At 46.7% G+C, this 21,720-nt stretch overlaps 1 protein-coding gene across 7 annotated transcripts in view; it reads right to left on the minus strand.

Annotated features, from left to right (window-relative positions):
• Positions 1 to 19,452, minus strand: part of GFRA1 (GDNF family receptor alpha 1) — a 209,487-nt gene extending 190,035 nt beyond the window's left edge. The window contains exons 1-5 of one of the 7 annotated variants that reach the window (XM_054522913.2): positions 19,327 to 19,452; positions 18,553 to 18,673; positions 17,387 to 17,671; positions 16,219 to 16,512; positions 14,892 to 14,975 (exon numbers count right to left, since the gene is read on the minus strand). In XM_054522913.2, the coding sequence (XP_054378888.2) occupies positions 14,892 to 14,975; positions 16,219 to 16,512; positions 17,387 to 17,504 (496 nt within the window). In that variant the 5' untranslated portion in view covers positions 17,505 to 17,671; positions 18,553 to 18,673; positions 19,327 to 19,452. Of the gene's footprint in view, positions 1 to 14,891; positions 14,976 to 16,218; positions 16,513 to 17,386; positions 17,672 to 17,956; positions 18,111 to 18,256; positions 18,410 to 18,552 lie in introns of those variants that run through there. The other 6 variants (XM_054522912.2, XM_063727772.1, XM_063727773.1 and 3 more) reach the window with 6 other exon arrangements.
• Between the last annotated feature and the right edge of the window lie 2,268 nt (positions 19,453 to 21,720).

Below are 21,720 nucleotides of genomic sequence, written 5' to 3' on the forward strand. Positions count from 1 at the left end.
GGCAACCAGAGCCAGCTTTCACTCTGACCTCAGGGCTGGGACTTGAGTCAGAGGCATCCCAAAAAATGCTCCTGGGAACCAGTACAGCTAAATATCTTCAAGCCTAAAGTGGACGTCCACGGACATCTTGATCCTTGCTGGCAATGCCTATTTTCCTAAAGAGGAACCTTGTCACAGGAAGAATATCTGAGGGCCAGATCCTCAGAAAACCGCCACATGACCAACCAGCCAGTATTCAAAAAAACAGCTGCCACCAAACCCCAAAGGAAGTCATTTCCAGGCAATGCCCTTCCACAAGCGGATTCTAGACAGATCTCAAAGCCAGACAAAGAAGACTGAGATAAATGTGTGGTGCTCAAGAATTCTGACCCTCACCTGACCCCATGCACAAGATAGTTGCAGTAAGTTCACTTTCTCTACATACTGACAAAGCCACCAACAGCTGTGGAATGTCAAAAACAAGGCTGCCTGGGTCTAAAGTTACCCCCCCTCCACCATGAGAGGAAAGAAAACACATTTCTGGGCTTCGACTTCTTTATATTTTGCTTATGAGGAACAAATGTCGACAAGATACAGGATACGCTGCTCTGTTTGCCACCAAAATGCATGGAACATAATTTTATGTGAAGCTGCACCCGCTTAATTGTGATGCATTAAGTATTATGTTCATTGTTTCTGAAACTGAGTAGAAATGAATAATTTATTTCAGACAAAGGAAACTCTTGAATATGAAATGCCTCATCTTTTAAAATTATAATTTGGAAAGCAAGAAGGAAAAAATACCCATAGCCAGTGAACCTTATACTGCTAATAGAAAACAATGCTTCAACTGTTTCTACTTTGTTTGCAAACATTGCATTTTTTTAAACATTCTTGAGAATCATCAGAAAGAAAAAAAACACTAGGTTTCCACCATGTTCACATCCACTCAACACAGGACTGGCATATTCAGTATTAATTTTCTGTGCTGGCTGAGTACACGCCCTTTCCTTTTCCACTGATGTGTTAGCTCACCTGGAATCCACTCCCCACATCCCCGCATTCCAGTCTCTGCCATCCCCTTCCAGAACTTTCCTTTCTGCATCCTAGTTCTCTTCCTCTCTCCTTCTCCCCTTCTTTACATGGCATTGCACTCTGCACTTTCTGGCTCACCACCATCTCCCCAGCAGCTAGCACATTCCCTGGCACACAGTAAGTTTGCAAAAAACCTGAGTTACTGCTTAAGTGTAGAGTAGAAAATCAATGTTTTGGACGGACTGGTAATTGTAATTTCGGGTATGGCTATTGGTGTTTCTTTTCTTTTCAGAGCAGAAGAGATCTGCATGCACTCAAATCATCTACTATTCCTGTTTCATGCTAATGTATTGAGGGAGGAGGAGAAAGGGAGTGAGAATGCATAGGAAAAGAAGGCGCTGGCAGTCATCCACCCACCCACCCCTGTTTCCTGCACAGCTCAGGAGGGCCAAAAACAAATGAAACATTCCCTAAGTGTTACTTCTAGCAACCCTATGAACTGGATACTATTATTAGCCCCATTTACACATCCAGGACCTAGAACATTGTAACTAACTATTTACCTGTGGTCCCACAGCTACTAAGTGCTGGAACATGGAATTCAAACCCGAGTGTGCTTAACTCCAAGGCTTTTGCTCCTTGCCACCGTGCTATTCTGCAGCACACATATTTTTGGGGATCACCATGACCTCATCCCCTGCCCCTCCCCGTTGCCAGCCCTATCTCTGGGATGAATGCAGAGGGTTCACCCGGTAGGTCCTGCCCTAGGAACATGTTGCCCTTCCTCCCAGGGATCACCAGCAGCTAAAAAGGGCAGCACCACCTCTTCCCACCCCAGCCCCATTGATGTCATAAAAACAATGTCATAACACAGCATGGGCGCAGGGTAGGACACACAGAGAGGGTTCAGTAGCTTCTTAGGAGCCAGCTCTGTGAGCTGCATAGGCACTCCCAGCCCTCCTTCCCTTCCTCCCCATCCTCTCCCCTCAAGCAGGTGCTCCCTGGGGTGAGTGGGCACTGCTTTCAATGAACACAACTCCCTTCATTCAGAACACTTGAGTTTTCGTTGAGACATTCTCTTGAGAAATGTTCTGAATCGAGTTGAGAATTTGGCACAGAAAACAGCTAGGCGAGGCAGAAGACTGGGGAGTCAGAGGAAGAAAACAGTAAATACAAAATAAATGAATAAACAGGCCCATACCTCAAGTCCTCCAAACGGGTGCTACCCAGCACGGTTCCAGAGGTCCAAGAAAGGCTGGACAGCACTATCCCTCCCAGGCAGAAGGACAACACTGCCTAGGGAGCCAGGCACCCACACCTGAGCCACTGCTCCCAAGTGAGAGAGCAGAAGTCCACCCTGAGCCCAGGACAAAGCGCAGTGCTGGGGTTGGGGCTGGGACCCTGCAGAAAGGCAGATGGGAGCCATCCTATCAGGGACCCATACTGTGCACATCCCCACTGTCCACCAGGGGAGGCCTCCTAACACCAGCCATGCCACTCAGCATCCACAGGGTCCCAATGAACCGTTGTCAGAGACCACCTTTCTCCTACCACAAGCCAAAATGCCTCCTAGCAGCCAAGCCCTTTCAGGATGACCCAGCTTCCTGGGTTGATTCCTGCTGGTCCCTGTCTGCTCTGCTGTCTTTCTGCTTACCTGTACCCCCCTACCCTGCCCCCACCACACCTTCCCAGGACCACCCAGGGAGACACAGCCAGCCTGCCTCAGAGACTCCTGCTCCTCTGTCCTCCCTGCCCTCGGCACCTAAATGGTGGGCTCCGTGCACTGGCCTTTGCCTTCCGAGCTTGTGCATGCTTTCTCCTCAAGAAGGTGCAACTGGAAGGGAGGAGTTTGAACTTGACCCGCACTTGCTCTTGCTCCATTTCCACCTGGAGCTGAGGCTAATAGCACAGGGCTCCTGGCCTCATTTTTTGTTTTCCCAGAAGGTACCTTCTACGATGAGGGGTTACTCACCCACAGCAGGTCTTATGTCCTTCTCTGGTCGAGAAGCATCCAGAGCCCCTGTGTGTGCTTTTATGACACAAAACTATATTAAGTTGAACTGTCTGAAATTGTTGCTATTCTACCATGTTGACCTACTAAAATGGCAATTTCATGCGATTCAATCTAAAAATTTCAGCAATGCTGAGACAAATTAGCCATCTTCCTTTCCCATTTTTGATGACAAAGGCCAAGCCCCTGAGTGTGACAAACCTGCCTCTCTGCTCAGTTCTTCTCACACCACTCCTCATACCTGCTGCTCTAGCCGTGGCAAACCCTGGACACACTGTGCCTTTGCCCAGGCTGTTGCCTCTGCCTGGAATGCTCTCCCCAGTCAGCTCTACTCACCAAACTCCTATCTATTCCACAAAAGCCAGCTTAAAAGTCCCCTTCTGCAAGCCTTCTCTGACCCGCAACACCATCCAGTCCGTTATTCCCACCATAGGGCCGTATGTGAGCTTTCTACAGGGTTCTACTCATTCATCATAATTTATCTTGTTTATGTCTATCTCTAAAGCAAAAAGGGAAATGCTTAGAGGACAATTCCTATTTACCTCTGAATCATCTGAGCCTCCTACTGTGCTCATAGTAAGTTCTTAATAAATATCTGATGAATGAATTTGGCAGAAATGACATTCTATCATACTAAAAAACTGAAAACTGATAGAGACTATAAAAACTTACCTCTTCTTCTCTTCATTCTAAAATAAGTATAAATATATGTAACATATATAATATTAATAAAATAATATATTATATATTGTATTAATAAAATAAATATAAAATTAATAAAATAATATATAATGTATATATGTAATATATGTAACATATATAATGTAATGTTATATATATATTATATGCATCATATACCCACATATATATCACTCAGTAAAAAATATCTAATAATCCTTTATGCAGTTCGTGCACTTCACTTTCGTGGGATATTTTCTTGGGCTATTTCTCCTATGCATGTTATATACGTGCAAATGGGTGCTACTGCGTGAGTTCTGAAGCCAGGCTTCCTGGATGAGAATGCTGGCTATACCACTTCTTAAGTGTGTGCCCTCAAGACAAGTTTCTCACTTGAGCCCCAGTTCCCTTATCCACCAACCAAGTGGGGCTAAGAGTACCTCTACTGAACAAGGCTTAAGCAAGTTATGACACATAAAACACCTAGCTTGCTGCAATTCACAGCTGCTGTAATTATCATTTTTACTTCTCTTTAAGTATCATGTGGAATGCAACCATTTCGAATTGGGAGTATGTTCAGCCTGATCACTTCTTTTCCCATTCAAATGCCACTTGCCATTCCCAAGCTTAGAAGAATATATATAAGTGGTTCCATTGAGAACTCTCTGGAATTCAGGGATCTCCTGGTATCTTATTCATCAAGTGTTTTATTCAAAACGCGTAGTAACAGGAATCAATGAAACATTTCATAAACATGGGCTTTAAGAAACCTGCTGGCCTTTTCCTACAAAGAATGCAATCAATACTTATTTTCATACATTATTAACTGTACACAAACGATCATGTGCAAAGGACAACAGAAATCACAACTGGCATGGTGTTTCTTACACAGTTCACAGGGACCTAGAGGAAAGTGGTACCAGCATGGTGGAAGACAAATGAATAGCACATTAGGTCATCTTAAAGTGGGACTAAACTATGTATTCCTTTTTTTTTTTTTTTTTTTACCACTGTGTAATGCTATTTATACGACAACATGACAAAAAATGGCCCTAGGCATTCTGCTCCACTTTAGAAGCCTTCCACCTCACACTGAAGTGAAAAAATATACAATCCAGAAATTGCTTCTTTGGTTAATATTTCTGCAGTTCCGCAGGAATGGTTTTAATAGCACGCGTGTTCTGGATTTTGGTTGACAATTAAGAACCCATCAGACTGCAGGCCCAAATATTAAAATAATAGGTACTGGTGTATATTGCAACTTTAAAGGCCTTTTGTCAAACAGTGTTTTAGGGTGGAAGAACAAAGAGAAAGCTGGGAATTAAAGAGGGAGAAAAGGGAGTAGATAGCTCCTTCTAAATAAAGGATCCTCGTCTGTGCTTAAAATTTCATCACCTAACAGTAGAAACAGCACAGGTTTTGGAGTCACAGGAACAAGAAGTGAATCTGAACTCTTCCAGGTATCAGCTGTGTGGCCTTAAGAAAGTTACTCAACCTCTCCGATCCCAGCTTTTCTCCTCAGAAATGAGAGGGCACAATACGTACCTTTTAGCATGGTGGGGGACCAGAAGAACGTAAGTCTGTGAAAAGGCAGCTTAGTGCAGGACACACGGCAGGGGAAGGGGACACAGGGTAGGGGCTTCCCCAGCAGGACTCCTCTTTGCTCACTCACCTCCCCTTTAAAGAGACTGAGGATTCAATGAGGAGAATACACAGTTCTGGGATAGGCAGAGTTCCAAAGGGAACTGCAGTTTGACCAAAAATAGGCCACTTGACCAAATGATTAAAAGTCTGTCATATGCTAATGCGTGGATGGGGCGGACCCTTGGCTAATTTAGTACGAGTAAATTGCAATTGATTTTCGAAGAAATTGCTTGTTCTCTTGCCTTTCCTCAGCTGTGTCACACTCGCACACACAGCTGCCTTTGTCACAGCCAGGACCAACTGAAACACGTGTCAAGGAAGATCTTTTTGGGGCAAAATATTTTATCATATCCACACTTAACATACTCTATAAAAATATGCACATGTGAGCAGGCAGATATACAAATGTATGTATGCCTATGTGTCTGTATACGTGTTTATAAAGATGTTTTTGAGAGCTTGTATTTAGAAACAATTCTGCCACCATAGCTGCATACTTCTATACGTTTTGCAAATCCTCCTGTGGCTGGAGAGCCATCCTGAGTCATTTTTATTTTTACAACAGCCTACTATTTGAAGAAAGATCGTAAAAGAGTACACCCCTAAAATCTCTCCATATACCCCACAGCCCTGTCTACGTAAATCCTGGATATGAAAAGAAAATGGTTAAAAGATTACAGAAGATAAAAAATCATAATAATAAAGGTTAACAATAGCTGCTTTCACCCCTAGTTTCTGATATGGCGATAGACCCTCTTAGAACATTAATTAGAATGGAAAGAGAGATGAAAGAAATGCCCAGGAGACATAATAAATTAGCCTCTTATGCAAATTACCCATTCATTTTCATCACTGACCCAGCTAGTTGAGTCTTTAAATTACAGGAAGTGGTTAGCTCCTTTAACAAAAAACTCTGAATGAAAGATTATCTTTAAAAAAAATCTGAGGGCTGAGAGGGCTTAACGCAACAAATAATTTCTCACTTTTCCTTACAGACAACCCTGAAGGGTGCCAAGAAATATGAAAATTAACATTCCAGCCACTAGTTCTTGTTGCCAGAGACCTATTAATTAACCCTTGTTCCAAAACAATGAACAACTACCTCCTTAACTAAAGTCAATGGCTGTGGCTCTCATGCTAAAAGAAACAAAGAAAATAAAGTGTAGTATCCTAAGGGGGGAGCACAGATTTGAACAGGTGAAAGACAACTGAACTGAGGTGGGGAAATGCCAAGATATGGAGAGTTTCAAATACCCACTTACAGGCAAACACATACCTAATTTTACTTGTCATCACTGTCCTAGACAATTTATGTTGCATTGTCCTATCAATTTATGGAATTCTGCTTTCTTATCAGTCAAATAAGGGGACGGGACTAGAATGACCTCCAAAGATCCTACTGCATCTACAGATCCAGTGGTTTTATTTATCCGTTTGTGAAACAACGCCGCACTTCCGATCATTTAATTTCTTGAAATATAATCTTGTAGCATGTATTTGTCTACTGAGCTCACTCCTGGCTTCATTTTCTCTTTCCTACTCTCATTTTCTCTTTTCCCCTGTTTTCTGCATTTACTTATTTTCTTTTGTACTTTATCTTCTTCCATGTATTCAAATAAGATGCCTTAAATACATTCTAGTTCAAAGTAAGGTATACATTGAATAAATCATACTTTATAAAAGTTATGAACATGAAAGACATATGCCAAGATCACAAGTTTCGCTGGCATGAATAAAATGCTAGAAAGAAAAATAGTTCCAGAATAACTAACTGAATAACTACACAAGATTCAATATACGGGCCCTTCAAAAAGGAAGGAAAATATTAAAAGTCACGGTAAAAACAGCAATTACTTTTGCACCAACCTAGTATGTTAAAGATCACTCTAGGCCACTGACCTCAAATTACAAAAGGAGCAGATGACTCTCAGGATCTGCAGACACTGGCCCAAGGTCGCCCAGCTAGTTAGGGGTAAATGATGCTAGAAGCAGAACACAGATCTCCTGACTCCTGGATCCATACTCTTTTACCAAACAAGCCCCAATTTGATACCTCCTCTTGAGAATTTGCTACTGCGTCCCAGAGAACAAAAAACAAAAAGGACATCCCTTGGAAAGAACAAGCTTCGACAGCAGAAAAATCAAGAGATGGCAAAAAGAAATACTTCAGAGGACTAAGAAGGAATGAGGACAGACATATTGGCTATAAATAATTTGCACCTTGTAACAATCTTCAGTTCGTGCAATTACCTGTCACTCACTGATGTTTTATCTCCCTTCTTCTGGTAACCTACAGTAACTCTATGCAAAATATTTAACTGTCTGTACCTTCACAGCCTTCACTGGAACATTTGGGTCTTTGCCACAAGTGTACAGATACTAGCATGTCCTGTGTTCATGGACCTTCTTGAGGTTGACATTTAATCTAAATAATAAAATCTTACCTTTAGGAAGTCGTTAGTGAGACAGAAAGACATAGGTTTTTCAGATCATCAAGCAGGTAATCAGAGAGTAGATGTAGATTATGACACCATTTTTGTAAAAAACATGTATGTATACATGTATGTACATACACATCTATGCATATTTACATATATAGGAAAAATTGGAAAAGGCTCCTATTAGCATGTTTACAGCAGTTATTTTGGGGTGGTAGGACGCTGGGTGATTGAAATTTCTTTTCCTTTTTTACCTGTTTGCAATTTCCTATTGTTCTACAATAAAAATGGATTGCTGAGGGGCAGGAGAGGGAGAGAATAAAAACCAAAAGTAGTGGTCTGTGAAAGTGAAATGTAAGTGTACTTAGCAGAGCCTTTGCAGATGGAAGCATCTCCTAGGTTTAAGGCATGCCCTTCTCAGGGAGCAGTAATTCTTGCCGCTATGAGGGGTACTGGAAAGATTTATGGGGAGAGGTTAGAGGAATAGGAATCAGCCAAGCTTGGAAGGGAAGGCTGATCACAAGAATCCTTAAGCACAGGAAAAGCTCCCACCCCAGGTGATCACCAGCTGCAACCAACTCACTTCTGACCACAGACCATAAGGACAGGGATCCAAGGGAAAAGGACAGACTCAGTGCAGGAATAAGGAAGACCTTCCCCACAGGGTAGCTAAGCCTCAGGCCGGGTGATTAAGAGACAGGACTTTGCTCTAGGGCCTTTTGGATAGAGGATAGATTTTTCATTGCTTGTCCAAGGTAGTTTATAAGCAGTCTTCCTGAAGGCTCAGGTTTGCTACCCTTTGCAAGACATAGAATCATCATTCTCTGATGGGGCAATGTGGTCTGCTGAAAAGAGTCCCAGTCTTGAGTCAGGACCAAGCCAACATCGCCTTAGTGTAGCTTTAAAAAGGACTGAGATTTATTGAGGACCAAGTATGTTTCAGGCACTATACTGGATATTTTACATATAACATCTTTAATCCAAAAGAACCTATACAGTAGGCATTAACATCATCCCATTTTACACCCATGGAACCTGAGGCACAGTGAGCTCAAGATAAGGTGAGTGGCAGAGCTGGGATTCATTCACCCAGGTTGGTGGAACTCCAGAGCATGTGTTCTTTCTCCCAGCACCAGCAGGTGCAAAGGTATGGAGGGATGAAGCTGCCTAGAGTGCTGGTAGAACGGCAGCTGCTCAACCTGTCTTGTCTATGATACATGGTGGCTGGGGCGAGATCAAAAGCCAGTTAGTAAGAGAGTGAAGGAAGACTGAAGCCAGAGTGTTCCTGGAAGTCACCAGGGTGCACAAGACCTGGGAATGAGGAGGTCAGGTTGGACTGGGAGAAGCTAGGGAAGTCAGTTGGAAAGCCCATGCAGAGTTCAAGTGAGAGATAAGACAGTTATATCCATGATGTGGAAAGAGGGGAGCAATTCAAAAGACAGCAGGTAATTTCAGCAGGACTTGGTGATGGGTCAGCCTGAAGGGGTGAAGACAGTGGAAGGGACGGAGATGACTCCACAGCTTATAGTGCAGATCACTAGGAAGACAATAATGCTATTAAATAAAACTGGAGATACAGGAAGAGAGCGTGTAAGAAGCAAAGGAGAGATGATGAGATCCATTCTGGACATGCTAAGTTTGAGTTAACTGAGACACCGCCAGATGGAGTCGTCCAGGACTCAGCTGGAAATGCTGGTTTAGCGCTCAAGAGAGGCTGCAGTAGGAAGGAAGGCTCTGAGTCATCAATGTAAGTGGTGGCTGAGGTCTCCAGAATGAATGAGGCTGGTCCAGAGAGTATGCAGACAGAAAGGAGCCAACCCTGGCTCCCCCTACACCAGTGCCATGACCTGGCAATGGTCCCCAAGCCCACCCTCAAGCACTGTGACTCTGTCCAATCCCCTCCCCTCTCTGAGCTTCAAGTCTATAAAAACAGAGTGCTGGACTAGATCTCTAGGGACCCTTCTTCTCTAACATTCAACCACTCGTGATTGACAGAATGCCGGCTCAGGATCAAGAAGGATGCTTGGTGCTGAGTTGACACCCGGCATAAGAAGCAAGTCTCCGACTTTCCAGTGGGAAAAACAGACACATAAATAAGTCCTCTCGATATGCTATGATTAATGGCTACCATAACGGCAAGAGCACGATGGAGCATGAGGGAGCCCTAAGTAGAATTGCCTGTTTGGGGGGATTCCAGCAAAGGCCTTCAGAGGCGAAATTTGATCTTGGTCTTAAAGAACTGATAGAAGTTTTCTAAGTAAAGGCAAGGCCATGTGCAAAGGCACAAGAAAGTGAATGCACTTGAAATACTTGGGGAATTGTTTGGCTCAGTGAGCTTGAGTGGAGAGGGGGTGTGGGGCTTCAAGATGGAGAGCAGGGCCTTCACTGGCCCACTAAGGAGTTTACCATATGCCAGAGTAAATAACAGGAAACGAATGGGGGTTCTCAAATATAGGAACACCAGGATTAGAGAGCTGAGTGCAAGAAAAGGACCACCACGATCCCTAATAGCTGGTATTTACAACGCTTTCTCTCACCATGACCTGACAAGAAAGCAGGTGATGTTACACGGCTCTTCTCCAACATGTAGACTTTGTGATAACTTTTTAAAAAATAATGACTTAAATATGATGGTGCATTTGAACAGAAATGCTAAACATGGCTAATTATTCACAGAATCACTCAGAAAAAAAGAGGCAAGACTCAAAAGAGAGTTTAGGTGCATCTCATCCTGGAGCAAACCACTTCTAATTACTTGGGAACGAATCTGAAGATCCTAAGGCTTCCTGGAAAGGTCAAAGCCACTTCTAGCACTTGGTAGGAGGATGATGGGCGCCAGAAGCTGAGACTTTTTCTTCCAGCAAATCAGGATGTTCAAAACCTAACATTACTCTTTCCCTACCATCTATCCACTTGATTCTTGCATGCAATATCATCAACTGTGATTGTATTTTAAGGAAGGCGTGGCATCTCCTGACTTCTCTACAAAAATCTAGTCTCCCAATCAATAGTTTTAAACCTTGCTGCCAAAAAGGTGCTTCTGTCCTCCCTCTGTTCCCCATCCTCGGGCTTTTCTTAGCACTCACTGTATTTTCAAAATTTCTCACTGCTTTGCTCTCCCACTCCAGAGAGCCCAAAAAAAAATTGCCAACAGGTTCATCATCCTTTCAAATCGCTATTTACTTCTGTGTCTCGAACTTTTCTGAGGAGGAAAAGCAGGGGCAGAACAGAGGTATAAGAGCAGAGAGCTTGGCTGGGAGAGATGCAGATGCTAAACAGTGCATTGTGCATGGTGGCTTCTGCCTCTGAGCCTCTGAGCGCCCACACAGCTCTGCCCTCTGGGATCCTAGGACACTTCTGTGTTCCTGCCTCTCCTCCAACATCCTCTTGTGCCGGCTCACTTTTTCCTGTGTGTCCTCCCGCTCACTTCATGTTCCAGGCCCCTAAAACCCACACTAGCCTCACCCCACAGGAAACATACCCCCTCAAGCCCTTAATCGTGCCCCAGGGGCCAAAGGCTTCCGCTGTCAGGTTTCTGGAAAGCAGCCCTCCACCCTCCCTCTGCAATTCTCTCCTGACTTGGCTACTTGGTTTCCCTTCTGCATTTCAAGCTTGAAAACAGGACGGTTTTTAGATTCCACCTCATTTTTGTTCTCCTTCTTGTTCCCAACGGGCCACTGATAATACCTCAGCAAGGCCTTTTATGTGGTTAGCAAGCAAACAATGGCTAAAATGACTGTGGGTTTTAGGAATCCAAGGAAAATGGAAACACAAGAATGTCAAACATGTCTTGTTCCTTGGGAGGATTCAGCTCACCCTTAGTATATGTGGATAAACATGCTCTTCATGTTGGGCAGAGAAATCCAAATATGGAAACTCTGATTGCTACCATATCTGTGAAAAGCAGAGACACTGTTGTCCTGGCTTCCTCAGATAAATTTTCAAGACAGAAGAGATGTTCTAGAAAGCTCAGATTCAAACTGTGAAAAGCAACATTTATCATCCTGTTCCTCCACCCTTTTCCATCCTATAAAGGCCAAACTGGATAATATGCATTATTCAATGACTTAAAGCCTCTCAAGGTTCCATTTGGCTTTACTATCCCACTTAAGGAACACAGTCACTGTCAGAGGTCAAAGCTCATTAGTGCTGGAACCTAAAGCCAATGCCCTTGAGATAGAAAATGGAGCTCTAGACAAGGCCTTTCTGGCTCTGGCTAATTCATTATGATTTCTGGGTTCTAGGCAGGACAGGGCTCACAAATTCCAGATCATACTTGCTATGAAAAGAAACCTGGCCTGCGAATGGGATCCAAGGAATGCATAAGTGAAACTTGGCCCATGCAGAAGAATGTCCAATACTCATAAATTCAGACAAACCAGTGGTATCTGAGAATGACCATGCCTCCTTAACAGTTGAAATGATTGCAAGGGTAGAGAAGGTGATGTAAGAGAACTGTGGAAGAATTCTAGAGATGAGCCCAACCTTTTTTCAGATCCATGGACTGTAACGATTAGAGATTATTTACTCCAATTGCCTCATTATACAAATGAAAGAGCAACTCTGAGAGGGAAAATGAGTGTAAAAAAACTCCATTGCTAGCCGGTGTAGTGGCACACCTGTAGTCCCAGCTACTCGGGAGACTAAGATAGGAGGATCGCTTGAGCCCAGGAGTCTGGGGCAACAGTAACCTGTGATCAGGCCACTGCACTCTAGCCTGGGCAACAGATCAAGACCCTGTCTCTAAAAAGAAAAGTTTTTAAAAAAATAATAAAAACCCCATTGCAGCCAGGCATGGTGGCTTACACCTGTAATCCCAGCACTTTGGGAAGCTGAGGTGGGCGGATCTCTTGAGGTCAGGTGTTCAAGACCAGCCTGGCCAACATGGTGACATGTATTTCTCTACCAAACATACAAAAGTTATCTAGGCGTGGTGGCAGGTGCATGTAATCCCAGCTACTCGGGAGGCTGAGGCAGGAGAATCACTGAACACAGGAGGCAAAGGCAGCACTGCGCCGAGATCATGCCACTGCACTCCAGCCTGGGCCCTGGGTGGCACAGCAAGACTTCGTCTCAAACAAACAAACAAACAAACAAAAACCATTGCTCATAGAAATTCTGAAATTAAAACCCAACGGCCCTTCTTCCTTGCCTGCTTTCTCACTATCAATGACCATGGAGAGGTTCATACCCTTCCAGGCAATAGTACAAAGACTGAGGAGTCCACAGGGCAGACAGTAGGTAACAGGCATTGTCCCTCAAAAGCAGGATGAAGGTCAGGTTTGCCTCTGGCACTCCACTGGCAACACCCCATCCCAGTTTCTACAGATCCGCTCCCAGGAGAGCTTAGGTGGTCACATACGTTTGTCTGTACATCTCTCCACTGCTTAAACCACTGTCCTGGCTGGATCAAAGGGACAGAAAGCACTACTAGTGACATGGAGTGGAAATTATTGGCATTACTCAGAGAAACATTTGAATTCCTCTTATACTAAACTCGTATCCTTATATCTTATGCCAAAACAGTCTGACAGACAGACACACACACACACACAAACATACACACACACACACACACACTTTTCCTCTGAAGGAAAAGACAGAATAATGTAGAGAAATGCTTCTCAAGCTTCATGTGCATATGAAGCAGGCAGCCCAGGGATCTTGTTAAAATGTGTATTCTGATTCAGTAGTTAAAATGAGATCCTGTATTTCTAACGAATTCCCTGGCAATGTCAATGATGCCGGTATAAGAACCACACTCTGAGTAGCAAAGGGTAGACGTTACAAAAGCTTAGAATCAAACAAATTTGAGTTTCAATTCTGGTTCTACCATTTAAGACTTTCGTGATTTGGGGCTGTTTCCCTAACTTCACTGTGCCTCAATTTAATCATCTATAAAATGGAAATAATAATACCTAAGAAGCACTTGATTATTACATAAGTTAATGATGTAACACTGCTAACACATTGCTTGGCAAATAACATGACTTAATAAATGTCAGTTCCTGGCTATCTCTAAGATTCATGAAGGCAAGGTGATGACTGGCTCACTGCCCAAACCACAATAGCTAGAACATAGTAGGTGCTCAATGGATGTTTGGTGAATGGATGAATGCATGTATAATACACCCAAATAAAATATCAGTATTTATACACTCCCTTGATTCTGTGGCTTTTCAACAAAAAAACGCAAAACATTTAGAACACCAAGACACTCTCACCAGTTACAAACCATAATCTCATAGAATCAAATTCAACATTACCCATCACGTTTAACCACTGAGAGACATATAATTTGTGGTGGCTATATATACTTGAGAAAATGTCTAAACTGTAAATAAATAAAGACAACATTAGTCTGGAATCTGTATGTCATAAAGATAAATTACTGCCTTGCTTATTTATGGGCTGTCTGAATGCAGATGCTACAAAAAACTTAATTCTAAAACTAAGTTCATTTCCAAACCACACATAGAACTGCAAAGAGAGACAAAACAAACCATGGGAAGTGAGACTACATTTAAAAGGGCCGTTGGGGCAGGAGTACATTCTCTCATAAATGCACACACTTGCTCAGGAAAAAATAGAAGCAAAAGAATTGTTAACAAATGGCAGAGCTTAATCTTTTAAATCAAAGGCAGACAAGTGAATTCATCCCAAATTTTTCAACAATCTCAGATTATCTTCTGGCCTCTTGTAAAGTAAGTGGCATAATCTGAAAAGATCCCATTTCCAGGGAGGCACTATGTAAGGTATGCAGCAAGAAGAGAATACGATTGCCACCTACAGACAGAAATGGCACTCCCTTTGCAAGAGATGGCCAATCATATTTTAATGTGGAAAAAAAAAAAAAAAAAACCAAGTCACCTCCCTCGAACCTCTTCCAAACCACCATACCACATTACTTCATTTAGAATTACTTTCAAGTCATACAATCATCTCTAGGCATTATGCCTCTTCATTATCATCATCCTATTTCTAATTTCCCAGAAACACTGTGCCATTCAACTATCTACTTATACGCTCTTTGAGAGCCAAAGAGAACGCAAGCCAACAAATTCAAGCGCACAAATGCATCAGCGTGGAAGTAGAAATCTGCTTACCTGATATGAAGGGGACCACCCGGAATATATCTGACAATCTGCTGTTAACTGGTTCATATGGGGAATCCTCCAGCAGATCGTTTCCTAAAAACAACAGAAAGATTGGGCTCAGATCAGAAAAACAGATATATTTCAAGCAGGTTTTTGCTGCTGAATCTGAATTCTAATTATGTTATGATTGTGTAACAAAAAGACGCTGAAACTTTGAAAGATTTCAAATGCATCTCTTTCGCTATGGTTATTTCTTTTCATTCCCCTGCTTTTGTTGTCCTTGTTCTCCCCAGAGTGCCATGAAAATATTGGAGAACAACCCAGCCCGATCTTGCCAGAAAACTCTCCCACTCTTTGCAAAGGAACAGAAATCAGAGAGGAAAGAGCCGGTGACGTCACGAGCCCTGCTTGCCTCCAGGAGCCAATGGAAGAAAGGTGACCCAGGAAAGACCCTTATTTCTGCTTGCTCCCAAAACCTGGCATACGGTTGGAAAGCAGGTACCATGACTATTAAACAGCCCACCTCTGAAACAGGTTTTCATTAATAGACTCTGGAGGAAGTGACCGCTGACAGGTCAAATCTGTATAATACAAATTACAGTGTGAGTCTCAGTCGAGAATGAACACACAAGATGTTTGTGTTAGGTTTACAAACATGAGCCCCCTCTGGCTTACGAGGACCAAAACACTCCCAATGGACTGGATGGTTGTGACAAGTGGATCTTTCTCTCCCTGAGCTACTTCTGTGATAACCAAGGTTGAACCACACCAGCTGGTTCAAGACTCAGCTAATCTAAGATGACAAATGGTTTTTCACACATCTGCCTTTGATCACGTTTGGTGGGGAGGGCGAAGATAGACTGGATTCTCCTGGACCTTTTACAATACTTCATCTTACATCAGAGCAGGTTAAAGGGAACAAGACAGGAAGAAAGTCCAGACCAGATGCAGGGCAAGCCTTCCTATTATTATTGCGAGGCCAGCGAAAGCCCCAGGCTGGCTCTCCTTGGAAAGAAGTTGTGGGTTCCTTGGGGCCCGGCCCTTTAGTGGGATCCTCCTCCCATACTCCGACCAGGTTTCAGAGAGGTCAGCGGGGTCCCGGGGGTGGCCCTCCCCCCAGCCCCCGACCTCCTCATGGGTTTTCCAACAACCAGGCCCAACAATGCTGGTCAGCCCAGCAAACACCAGCTGCCGTTGTCCCTGGGGGCCAATGAAAGGTCCTCACTCTGCAGCTGGGGAGAAGTGAGTGGAGGATGAGATCAGCTGGCCTGGGGACGAAGGGCCCGCCTGCCTTCGGGGAGGGACACGGGGTGAGGTGGGGAGGTTCCACGCGTACCCTGCAGGCTCTGGTACATGCTCCAGTAAATGCGCAGGCAGTTCTTCTCCTTCTTCATACCCCGCTTGCAGCGGCAGTTGTAGAGCGACTTCTGCTTCAGGGCCTCCATGGCGCTGCGGCACTCATCCTTGGCCTCCAGGCCGGATGCCAGGCTGAAGTTGGTCTCCTTGCCCGCCACGCACTGCCTTAGCGTGCGGTACTTGGTGCTGCAGCTCTGCTCCTTCAGACACTGATCACTGGCTTTCACGCAATCCAGGCGGTCTCCGCCGCTCACTTCGGCCGACAGGAGCAAGTCTGCGGGGCAGAGGGGAGGGAGCCTGAGTGCGGCGGGCGGGAACCCCGGCCGCCCCTGCTCCGGGCGAGGGCGCGCGCCCGGGTCAGGGATGCTTGATCAGCCTTCGGGGGCGCCCTGCTCTGGGAGCGGGTCCACCTCTCGACCATCCGGGAGTCCATTTTCCCGCCCCCTGGAACTCCAGCTCCTCTCCCCTCCTCCCGGGCCCGCAAGGAAGGGTGGCGCAGGCTCAGCCCGCCGGCTTCAAGGGTTTGCCCCCAGAGCCTGCGCTGCCCACCGCGCACGTCGGCCCTCCGCCCCGGGACATCCTGGCCTGAGCAACGACCCGGGCTCCCGGGCCACCCCCGGCTCCAGCCACCCGCTCCGCCCGGCTGAAACCCAGGCGTTTTCCGAGGAGAAGTGCGGCGCGGACTGGGCACCGGGCGCGCGCTGGGCGCGGGGCAGGCTAGCCGTGGTCAGCGGTCCGCCGGGCGGAGAGCGCCCAGAAGCTACTCGGGAAAAACTTTTCTCTTCCAAGTTTGCTCTCCCGGCCCCAATGCTCCCCAACTCCACCTGCCCGCCGCGGCTCCGCGAGCTCCCAGAGACTCTCTGTGGGTGCAGGGCCCTGGGCTGGAGGGCTCCTTAGTCCCCCGCCAAGCTGGGTCATTAAAAACCACAGGAAATCAAAACCAAGCCCGAAAAGCTTCGGGCAGCACCGCGCCGCCACCGCCTCCCTAACCCGGGGATTCGCGATCCCATTCCCCAAAACGAAACTTCTTCCTTCCACATCCACCACACCCGCGCCCAAATTTTGGCGCGGAGGGCGGGGTGGGCTGCTGCAAGCGACCCTAGGAAAGACTCAGCGGGTAAGAAAGCCCGCGGCGGGCCTCGACTTACCCAAGAGCGGCAGCGCGAAGTACAGGGTCGCCAGGAACATGGTGCCGGCGCGGGGCTGGTCCCCGCCCCCCAAAAAAATCCCGAGCCGCCGCTGGGTCTTGCCGAGGGAGCTCAGCATGCAGCGATCCCCGGACAGCTGTGCTGCTCTGGCCGCCCAAAGTTCAGCTCCATCCAGTGAAAGAGGAAACTCCGGGTCTGGCAGCCGCCACCGCCGCCGGCGACTCAGCTCCGGGATGGCGAGGGCGGGAGGCGGTTCCGCTTTTAGGGGTTCAGGTCCGACCCAACCTGGAAGGGAGGGCGCGCTTTGAGATGAGAGCGGAGAGCGCCGGAGACTCCCCCCACAGAACCCTCTCCCCTCCCCCGTTCCCGCCTTTGGGGAATTTCCAACGCCGGGGTGAGGACCCACCCCCACCCAGGTCGGGGTGCATGTGAGTGTATTCCAGGGGCCGCTGACACGGGGATGGGGATGAGGGCTGGAGAGGTCTGAAGAGGGTTCCTAAAGTCCAAGGGGGTGTCTGTCGGGTTCAACCCGAGACGCTGAACGCAAGCAAATAAATAAATAAACGGTACTTTCCGAGCGCCGCGAGCGGAGCCTGCAGCTGCCTGGAGTCCGAGCCCTCGGTGGCGGCGGCGGTAGCTCCCTAGCCAGCCCTGGCGCCGAAAGAGCCCCTTCTCCCGGGAAGTTGGCCTCCCCCTCCTCGCGTCAGCCAGCGAGCTCGCTCAGCCGCCGGCCCTCCCCACTCCGATCGCCAATCCCTAGCCCCTGTCGCCGCCCTCCCTCTCCCCGGGACTCGTCTCCCTCCAGAGGCCGCCAAGCCAGGGGGAACTGAGGTCCCGGCTGGGGCTGAAACCCGGTTCCTGCGCCCCTACCCTCCGCGCGTCCTCGGCTCCCTCCTGGGTGTCCGCTCCTCTCACACCCTCGCCCGGTGCCCGGGACTCGGGCGCTTCCGCACCCCAGCCCAGGGCGAGCGCGCCGGCCCGCAGTCCCCGCGCGCCCCGGCAGGTGCAGCCCGGCGCCACGAGCGCCCCCCGGGCCCTAAAGTTGGGAGACGCCTGCAAAAAGGAAAGGGGTGGCCGGAGGAGGGGGGAAGAAGGAATGGGGAAGAGGGACGGGAAGCGGCAATGGGTTCCCAAACAGAACGAAAAAAACTCCAAATGCCACCAACCTGGACTCAACCGACCGCGTCCAGCTGCGGCGAGGAGCCAGTTTGTTTATTTACTTATTTATTCTTTGGGGGAATGGTGTCCCCGCCCCCTCCTTCCCTTTCCGGGCTCACTTTATCTGCGCTAGGAAAAAAAAGAAAGAAAAAAAAAATAGATGCGGTAATCTTCGAGAGCTCGAAGGGCCGAGTTGGGCCAGGACGATTTCCGAGCAGAGCCCTCGGCTCGGATGCTCGTTAGGGATGTTAGTGGTTATTGGAAGCGGCGCGGAGAATGGCGTGTTCCGAGGCCAGATTTCTTCTGGCCGGAGGACCCTCGGCCTGCTGCTGCTCCCGCCGCCCCGCAGCTCCAGCCCCCTCCTAAGCTCGCCCGCCAGGCAGCTGCAGCTGCACACGCCCGCTTGCGGTGGGACCCGCGGCCGGACCAGCACGCGCGCACAGGACACGCAGCGTTCTGCAGCCGGCCGCGGGTGATGCCAGACACTTTCTCTCTCTCTCTCTCTCTCTCTCTCTCTCACACACACACACACACATACACACACACACACACATACACGGGCACAAGCGCTCTTTCTTCTTAGGGCAATCGAGCCAGACCCTTCTTCGGAACACAAAGTTTTCCCCCACGTCACTAGTGGCTGTGATTCAAGACTTGGTGCGTTCAAGACACACTCAGACCCAGGACGCCGGAGCGGCGATCCTGGGATGCGCCCACCCGTTCGTCCACGCCAGCGCGTGCACACTCACATTCACACGCACACATGCACACGCAGTCTCTACCTCTCTCCTCGAGCTCCGACAAGGAGACAAAAGCGGAGCCCCCAGCCCACTGCATTTAAACCCGGCCAGACCTGGCTTTAGGAAATTTATAAGCTGACCTCCATCTTGGCTGTTTCGAGAGTACATTAAAAAAAAAAAAAAGCCTAACATGTACACAGCCCTTCGCCCCAACCCCTGCGACTGCTGGTTCCCAGTCGCGCTGCTCACCCCCCGCCCCCCACCCCTGACACACGCTCCCCTTCTCGCACGCCGGGGGACGCCCGGGGCACCGAAGTCTACACTGGGTCCGAAGACCGGTCTAGGAGCCAGCCCGCAGTGCTCGGGATCTTTGCTGATGTCCAAGTTCATCTCTCGGGGAGACCGAGTTTGAATCAAATCTGTGTGCGCCCAGCTGTCAAATCTGCAAACCTATCACGCCAGACAATGGGCCGCCGCGGAGGACAGAAAAGAATGGCTCATTTTGATCGAGGGGGGTTAATTGAAAAGGGCACGGGCTTTGGTTGAAGTTTGAGGCCCGGGTGTCAGGGCGGGGAGAAGAAGAGGAGGAAGGAGGAGGGTTGGGCCGCTCTCCATTCAACCACACATCAGCCAGGCGCGCCCCTCGGCTGCAGCGGCTGCTTGCAGGCGGGCTGCACATTGTGTGGAGTCGCCAAAGAGGGTCTGCGCCTCGGGGCGCGCCCCAAAACCGGGGGACATCCTACGGATCCGCACTCCTCTTGTGCTGTACCTGTGTTCCTCCAGGGTAGGTATGAGGAGACAGACGCCCTCATCAGACACCTCTCCTCCAACACACACACACACCCATAGCCACACCATTCGGGGATCCTCTAGTTCAGTGTATCAGTTTACACTTGGTTGTTGAGTAAACAAAGCAAACATATGTCACATTTTCGCGACAGATGGTTCAAACCAAGGGCTACTTAAGTTCTCTCTAACAGTCTGAGTTACAGGCTGAACTAAGCAGAAATGTAATTAAGTCATCTGATCAGTTTCTTCGACTTAAAATGTTTTCCCGTATTTTCACAAACAAACCAGATAAATCCTGGGGATGTGGTTTCAGGGAAAGGAGGGCTGAATATGAACTAAGACTTTGTGTGAAGACTCCTTTTCTCCCCGGTCACCCCAAACAGAAAACCCTCTTTCATTGTTCCATTTCGTAAGTGGAGGAGAATGTCTTCTTTTGAAAAATCAGTAATTGGAATTTCAATTTTCAATAGAGGGACTAGTGCTTACCGGTGCTGACTACTTGGGATAGTTGGATTACAATGAGGTTTAAGACATCATCCACATCTTTTGTAAATGTTCTTTGTTTAGAAATGACTTCATGTTACCCTATATATTCCACAGAATTCTTTTGAATCAAATTTTAACAGGGTGGGGGAAGGGTGAACTAAAAGCTCTCCAAATGTAGAATATGGGACTTCTTTTTAAAATACAGATGATCTCCAACTTATGATGCTTCTACTTATCTTTTTAGACTTTACCATGGTGCAAAAGCCATATACATTCAGTAGAAACCGTATTTTGACTATGGACCAAACAATCATTCTGTTTTTCACTGTCATTTCAGTATTGAATAAGTTTCATGAGATAGTCAACACTTTACTGTAAAATAGCTTTGTGTTAGATAATTTTCCCCAACTGCCGGCTAATGTAAGTGTTTTGAGCATGTTTAAGGTAGGCTAGGCTAAGCTGTGAAGCTTGGTAGTTTAAGTGTATTAAATGCATTTTCAACCTATGATATTTTCAACTTATGATGAGTTTATCAGGGCATAACCCTCATTGGAAGTCAAGGAGCATCTGTATTTTTAGCTTCAATAATGTATTTCTGAACCATTCACTCACACTTGTCCTTATTAAGTTTGTGCTGCTGATGAAAACAGAGCTTTGTTTTTAAAAAGGTAACAATAAACCCCCAGAGGCTGTAACTGTGTTGTCCAATACAATAGTCACTAGCCATGTGGCTATGTCAATGAAATTAATTAAAATTAAATAAAAGAAAAATGTGGTTCCTCAGTAGCATTAACCATATTTCAAGTGCTCAATAGCTACATGTGGCTGGTGGCTACCACATTGGACAACACAGATATAGAACATTTCCGTCGTTGCAGCAAGCTCTAGTGGACAGCACTACCCTATAATGTTGGTGTGGAATTAATGTGGTATATATATATATATATATATATAAAGTTTTTAGAATAGTAGAATAGTGCATAGAGTGCTTACTTCATAAGCAGCAGCAGTAGTGGGGGTTGTAGTGGGAAGGATAATGATAAAGATGACGATGATGATGATGATGTTGATAAAGATGATGATGCCTTGTTAGTCTCTCGTGGAAGTCAAAGAATCCATGAAGACACAGCCCACTTCTGGTATGTCAGGATGAGATCAGCA

The sequence above is a fragment of the Pongo abelii genome, chromosome 8, assembly GCF_028885655.2.
Source record: "Pongo abelii isolate AG06213 chromosome 8, NHGRI_mPonAbe1-v2.0_pri, whole genome shotgun sequence".
Lineage (NCBI taxonomy): Eukaryota > Metazoa > Chordata > Mammalia > Primates > Hominidae > Pongo > Pongo abelii.